Source organism: Penaeus chinensis, chromosome 13, assembly GCF_019202785.1.
Source record: "Penaeus chinensis breed Huanghai No. 1 chromosome 13, ASM1920278v2, whole genome shotgun sequence".
Taxonomy (NCBI): Eukaryota; Metazoa; Arthropoda; class Malacostraca; order Decapoda; family Penaeidae; genus Penaeus; species Penaeus chinensis.
In genome coordinates, this window is record NC_061831.1 from 6077485 (window position 1) to 6084520 (window position 7036).

At 46.4% G+C, this 7036-nt stretch overlaps 1 protein-coding gene across 5 annotated transcripts in view; it reads right to left on the bottom strand.

Moving 5' to 3' along the window:
• The window catches only part of LOC125031710 (probable serine/threonine-protein kinase kinX), a 22142-nt gene extending 15106 nt beyond the window's left edge, over positions 1–7036 (bottom strand). For all 5 annotated transcript variants that reach the window (XM_047622626.1, XM_047622622.1, XM_047622625.1 and 2 more), the window contains exons 1-2: positions 6940–7036; positions 3954–4085 (exon numbers count right to left, since the gene is read on the bottom strand). In XM_047622626.1, the coding sequence (XP_047478582.1) occupies positions 3954–4085; positions 6940–6942 (135 nt within the window). In that variant the 5' untranslated portion in view covers positions 6943–7036. The remainder of the gene's footprint in view (positions 1–3953; positions 4086–6939) is intronic.

The following is a 7036-nucleotide window of genomic DNA, read 5'->3' on the forward strand; positions in this document are numbered from 1 at the left end:
TCTCTCTCCTCTCTCTCTCTCTCCTCTCCATCTCTCTCTCTCGTCTCTCTCTCTCTCTCTCTCTCTCTCCATCTCTCTCTCATTCTCTCTCTCCTTCTCTCCTCCTCTCTCTATCTCCCTTTCTCTCGCCATCTCTCTCTCATCTCTCTCTCTCTCCTCTCTCTCTCCTCTCCTTCCTCCCATTCTCTCTCTTCTCCTCTCCTTCTCCTTCCTCTCTCATCTCCCTCTCTCTACCTCCTGCTCTCTCTCCTCTCTCTTTCTCTCATCTCTCTCTCTCTCCTCCCGTCTCTCTCTCTTCTCCTCTCTCTCTCCTCTCTCCATCTCTCTCTCTCTCTCTCATCTCGTCTCTCTCTCTCTCCTCTCCTCTCCTCATCTCTCTCTCTCTCCCTCTCTCTCTCTCTCATCTCTCTCACCTCTCCCTCTCCCTCCTCTCTCGTCTCCTCTCCCTTCTCCTCCCTCTCTCTCCTCTCTCGCCTCTCTCTCCTCTCTCTCCTCTCTCCTCTTTCTCCTCTCTCTCCCTCTCCTCCCTCCTCCTCTCCCCTCCCTCCTCTCTCTCTCTTTCACCCTCCCTCCTCTCTCATCCTACCCTTCCCCCCCCTCATCTCTCTCCCACCCAACCTCCTCTCCCCCATTCCCTCTCTCTCTCCTCTCCTCGCCTTCCTCTCTCTCGCTCTCTCTCCTCCTCTCTCTCTCTCCCTCTCCTCTCACCTCTCTCTCTTCCTCTCATCTCTCTCTCTCCTTCCTCTCTCTCCTCTCTCTCCCTCTCCTCTCCTCCCTCTTCCTCTCTCTCTCCCTCACCTTCCTCTCTCTTCTCTCCTCCCTCTCTCTCTCACTCTCTCCTCTCTCTCCACTCTCTCATCCCTCTTCTCTCTCACTCAGCTCATCTCTCTCTCCTCTCCCTCTCCTCTCTCCTCCTCTCCCATCTTTTCTCCTCCTCTCTCTCCTCACTCTCTCTCATCTCCTCTCATCTCACTCCCTCTCATCGTCCTCTCTCTCTCTCCCTCCTCTCTCCTCTCCTCTCCTCTCCTTCTCTCCTCTTCTCTCACCTCCTCTCTCCTCTCCTCCTCTCTCCTCTCACTTTTCTTCCTTCTCCTCCTCCTCCTCTCCTCTCTCCTCCTCTCCCTCTCTCTCCTCTCTCTCCATTCCTCTCTCTCCCTCTCTCTCCCTTCACTTCTCTCTCCTCCTCTCTCATCTTCCTCTCTCTCTCTCTCTTCTTCTCTCTCCTCCTTCTCTCCTCTCACTCTCTCTCTCATCCCCTCTCTCTCTCTCTCTCACTCTCTCCCTCTTCTCTCATTCCTCACTTCTCTCTCTCCTCTCCTCACTCCTCTCTCCTCTCTCCTCCTCTCTCCTCCATCTCATCCTCCTCCTCTCCTCTCTCCTCTTCCTCCTCCTCCTCTCTCCTCTCTTCTCTCTCTCTCTCCTCTCTCCCTCTCTCTCCTCTCTCTCTTCTCTCTCTCTCCTCTCATCTCTCTTCTCTCTCTCTCCTTATCTCTTCTCTCTCCTCTCTCCCCTCTCTCTCCCCTCCCTCCCTCCTCTCCCCTCTCTCTCTCTCCTCTCCCTCTCTCTTCGTCCTCTCTCTCCTCTCTCCTCTCTCCCTTCTCTCTCTCTCTCCTCTCCTCTCCTCTCTTCCTCTCTCTTCTCCTCTCTCACCTCACTCCCTCTCTCTTCTTCCCTCACTCCTCTCTCTCTCCTCTCTCTCTCCCTCTCTCCTCTCCTCTCTCCTCCCTCCCTCCCTTCCTCCTCTCATCCCCTCTCTCTCCCATCTCTCCCTCATCTCCTCTCCTCTTCTCTCCTCTCCTCTCCCTCCTCCTCCTCTCTCTCCTCCTCTCACTCTCTCCCATTCCTCTCTCTCTCTCTCTCTCCATCCTCCCTCTCTCTCTCTCCTCTCTCCTCTCTCTCCATCTCTTCTCTCTCTTCTCTCTCTCTCCTCTCTCTCTCCTAACCTCTCTCCTCTCTCCTCTTCCCTCTTCTCCATCTCTCTCCTCCCTCTCTCCCTCTCTCTCTCTCTCTCTCTCCTCCTCCTCTCCTCGTCTCATCTCTCTCTCCTCCCTCTCTCCTCTCCTCTCTCGCCTCTCTCTCCCTCTCTCCCATTCTCTCCTCTCTCTCCTCTCTCCTCTCTCTCTCTCTCCTCTCTCTCTCTCTCCTCTCTCTCTCCTCTCATCTTCTCCCTTCTCTCTTCTCCCTTTCTCTCCTCTCCATTCCTCTCTCTCCCATTCTCTCTTCCCTCTTTCCCTCTCTCTCCTCCATTCTCTCTCCTCTCCCTTCTCTCTCTCTCCCATTCTCTCTCTCTCCCTTCTCTCTCCTCTCCTCACTCTCTCCCATTCTCTCTCTCTCTCCCATTCTCTCCTTTCTCTCTCTCTCCTCTCTCCCTTCTCTCCCTCTCTCTCTCTCCTCTCTCTTCTCTCTCTCTCCTTCCCTCTCTACTCTCTCTCTCCCTCCCCTTCTCTCTCTCTCTCCCTCTCCCTTCCCAGTCTCTCTTCCTTTTCCCTTTCTCCTTCCTCTTCCTCTCCTCTTTCTCCGTCTCTCTCTCTCCCATTCTCTCTCTCTCCCTCTCCCATTCTGCCGTCTCTTCCTCTCCCTCTCTCGCTCTCTCCTCTCCCTTTCTCTCTCTTCCTCTCCTTTCTCTCTCTCTCCTCTCCTTTTCTCCATCTTTCTCTCCTTCTGCCAGTCTCTCTCTCCCTTTCTGCCATCTCTCTCCCTCTCCCTTTCTGCCAGTCTCTCTCCCTCTCCCTTCTGCCAGTCTCTCTCCTCTCCCTTTCTCCTCTCTCCTTCCCTCTTACTGCCACTCTCTCCCTCTCCCTTTCTGCCAGTCTCTCTCCTCTCTCCTTTCTGCCAGTCTCTCTCCTCCCTTTCTGCCATCTCTCTCCTCTCCCTTTCTGCAGTCTCTCTCCTCTCCCTTTCTGCCAGTCTCTTTCCTTCCCTCTTTCTGCCAGTCTCTCTCCCTCTCCCTCTCCCTTTCTGCCAGTCTCTCTCCTCTCCCTTTCTGCCAGTCTCTCTCCCTCTCCCCTTTCTGCCAGTCTCTCTCCCTCTCCCTTTCTGCCAGTCTCTCTCCCTCTCCCTTTCTGCCAGTCTCTCTCCCTCTCCCTTTCTGCCAGTCTCTCTCCCTCTCCCTTTCTGCCAGTCTCTCTCTCTCCCTTTCTGCCAGTCTCTCTCTCTCTCCCTTTATGCCAGTCTCTCTCCCTCTCCCTTTCTGCCAGTCTCTCTCCCTCTCCCTTTCTCCATTCTCTCTCCCTCTTCCTTTCTGCCAGTCTCTCTCCCTCTCCCTTTCTGCCAGTCTCTCTCCTTCTCCCTTTCTGCCAGTCTCTCTCCCTCTCCCTTTCTGTCAGTCTCTCTCCCTCTCCCTTTCTCCCATTCTCTCTCCCTCTCCCTTTCTCCCATTCTCTCTCTCTCTCTCTCCCTTTCTCCCATTCTCTCTCACTCTCCTTTTCTCCCATTCTCTCTCTCTCTCTCTCTCTCCTTTTCTCCCATTCTCTCTCTCTCTCTCCCTTTCTCCCATTCTCTCTCTCTCTCCCTTTCTCTCTCCCTCTCCCTTTCTCCCATTCTCTCTCCCTCTCCCTTTCTCCCATTCTCTCTCCCTCTCCCTTTCTCTCATTCTCTCTCCCTCTCCCTTTCTCCCATTCTCTCTCCCACTCCCTTTCTGCCAGTCTCTCTCCCTCTCCCCTTCTGCCAGTCTCTCTCCCTCTCCCTTTCTGCCAGTCTCTCTCCCTCTCCCTTTCTTCCATTCTCTTTCCCTCTTCCTTTTTCCTATTCTCTAACCCTCTCCCTTTCTCCAATTCTCTCTCCCTTTCACCCATTCTCTCCCTCTCCCTTTCTCCCATTCTCTCTCCCTTTCCCTCTCCCTCCCTCTCTCCCTCCCCCCCCATGTTCTCTCCCTCCCATCACTCCTCACCCATCGTTCCCTCCTTCTTCCTTCAAACATTAACATAACATACAACATATGAAATGACACCAACCTCAGTAAAGCATTTTTGCGTCTCAAACAGCATTTGCATAAGGTCCTCCAGGGTATCTGACTCATCACTGTTAGCATTGTACAGAGATTGGGGCAGATTCTTTGCTCTACTGCTGATTTTTCTTCCTTTGTCCTGGAATAGCATATTGGGAATGAAAGAGTGTTTGTCAACTGATAAGCAAAGTTGCAAAAATATATAATAATAATAATAATAATAATAATAATAATAATAATAATAATAATAATAATAATAACAATGCCAATAATAATAAGAATAATAATAATAACAATAATAATAACAATGACAATGACAATTACAATAACAACAATAATAATAATAACAATAACAATAATGATAACGATAACGATAACGATAACGATAACGATAACGATAACGATAACGATAACGATAACGATAACGATAACGATAACGATAACGATAACGATAACGATAACGATAACGATAACGATAACGATAACGATAACAATAACAATAACAATAACAATAACAATAACAATAATAATAATAATAATAGTAATAGTAATAGTAATAGTAATAGTAATAGTAATAATAATAGTAATAATAATAGTAATAATAATAATAATAGTAATAATAATAGTAATAATAATAGTATTAATAATAGTAATAATAATTATAAATATAAAAATAATTATAATTATAATTATAATTATAATTATAACTATAATTATAACTATAATAATAATAATAATAATAATAATTAAAAAAAAAAATTAGATGCTATTAATAACAATGAGAAGGTACAAACTCATGCATTGATTAGGATTCTATTAACTTGTAATTGAAATGTATCAATGACATCTCTTAATTTGTAAAGCTTTGTTCTCATTCATACTTTCAATACCTGATTTTCTGTGTAAAATCAAGAAATCATAGAATATAAAGCTTTATGGCATTTCTATCTACCTATCTTCCTATCTATCTATCTATCTAAATACATATGTATGTATGTATGTATAAATACACACACACACACACACACACACACACACACACACACACACACACACACACACACACACACACACACACACACACACACACACACACATATATTGAACAAGAAAAAGACTAAGATCATATTCAACAATAGAGTTCAATTCAAACAGATACATGTACAAAGCAAAGTGCTTGAGGTAGTGGATAAGTATATATACACCTAGGGCAACTCATACAGACAAAGAGGAAATTGAGTGAAAAGATTGAGAGAAGCCTATGTTGTAGTGGATCGATTCAGTATGATGATGATGATGATGATGATGATGATGATGATGATGATGATGATGATGATGATGATGATGATGATGATGATGATGATGATGATGATGATGATGATGATGATGATGATGATGATGATGATGATGATGATGTGTGTTAGATAGATAAGCTGCAAACCCTTTGTTTCTAGCTAACAAAAAACTAGCATTACAGACCATTGAATCTTGGAATTTGTGACATACAAGAAGTGATTCAATCCAATAATGACTAAAGTAGAAAGACAGGCTGTTGCAAGAGGCTGTACTGGTTGTAATTGTCAAAGAAGTGCATGCTCAGTCCTACCAGAATATATGAAAGCACAGAGGCCCAGCAATCCTTAAGCACACAATCTTTACAGTATGGATGCACTAAGGGAGGGCAAATTGAAGATGATATTTTTGTAGAGGACTAATAGTTGTAGTAGTTGGTACAAGACATAACCTGCAGGCACGAACAGTAATGCCACAAATAAAGAAAAAAGACTGTAGAAAGTGCCGGCTACAGCCTAAATCCATTCAGCGCTCCCGAGTTTCAGCTCTATCAAGTCACGTATACCAAGGTGAAGACAATGTTTCCCAGGGGGTATTGGGGGGCAAAGCCTCCCCATCAACCCTCCCTGAAGGGCATACCCAGTCAAGGCAACTTACACATGGGACCCCAGTTGGCATAGGGAGGGAGGGAGGGAGGGAGGGAGGGAGGGAGGGAGGGAGGGAGGGAGGGAGGGAGGGAGGGAGGGAGGGAGGGAGGGAGGGAGGGGAGGGAGGGAGGGAGGGAGGGAGGGAGGGAGGGAGGGAGGGGGGAGGGGGGGAGGGGGGGAGGGAGGGGGGGGAAGGGAGAGGGAGAGGGAGAGGGAGAGGGAGAGAGAGAGAGAGAGAGGGAGAGGGAGAGGGAGAGAGAGAGAGAGAGAGAGAGAGAGGGAGAGGGAGAGGGAGAGGGAGAGGGAGAGGGAGAGGGAGAGAGGGAGAGGGAGAGAGAGAGAGGGAGAGGGAGAGAGAGAGAGAGAGAGAGAGAGAGAGAGAGAGAGAGAGAGAGAGAGAGAGAGAGAGAGAGAGAAGAGAAAGAGAAAGAGAAAGAGAAAGAGAAAGAGAAAGAGAAAGAGAAAGAGAAAGAGAGGGAGAGGGAGATATATGTTATTATGAAAATTATATTATGAAAATATATGTAAAGTTTGAGTATCCTGACAAGATACCCTTTCATGATAACAAAAAAAAAAAGGAAACCGTTTTGTACCATAATAATTTTGAATTTAGATGTGCTTGAATTAAGGGGTAAATTACGACTTCACTTCGACAACCAACTCTTTAAATTATGAGAAATTATCATGTAAACCGTGACTAACTATTACATAATAGCGTAATTAATTAACATATGATATTGAGGTGTCTTAAGAGTAATCAATCCCCATAATTCCTTTTCGTGTTTAAGCTTCTACCTATAGCTTTATTAACACTGATATCCTTTCGTATTCTACTGAACTCCCAAACAAATTGCACAAATCCGAAGAAAAAAAATCGAACTAAGAACATAAAATAATTGCCTAAAATACGAAAATAACAATTCCTTTCCATCCTCCCCAACACAAGCATTCAACACCCTACCACTCCCTCTTTCCTCCACTCTACTTCCTTAACAATCCCTCAAAACTAAGCAAAAAGAATCACCCCAAAACATTAAAATAGTCGCCACAAACCATATCCACTTAAAGAACCGGCAGGAAATGGACATAATATTGAGTCGCAACTTCGCCTCCGTCTCCTCTCTGATGCTGAAGGACGACTGCGATGTTC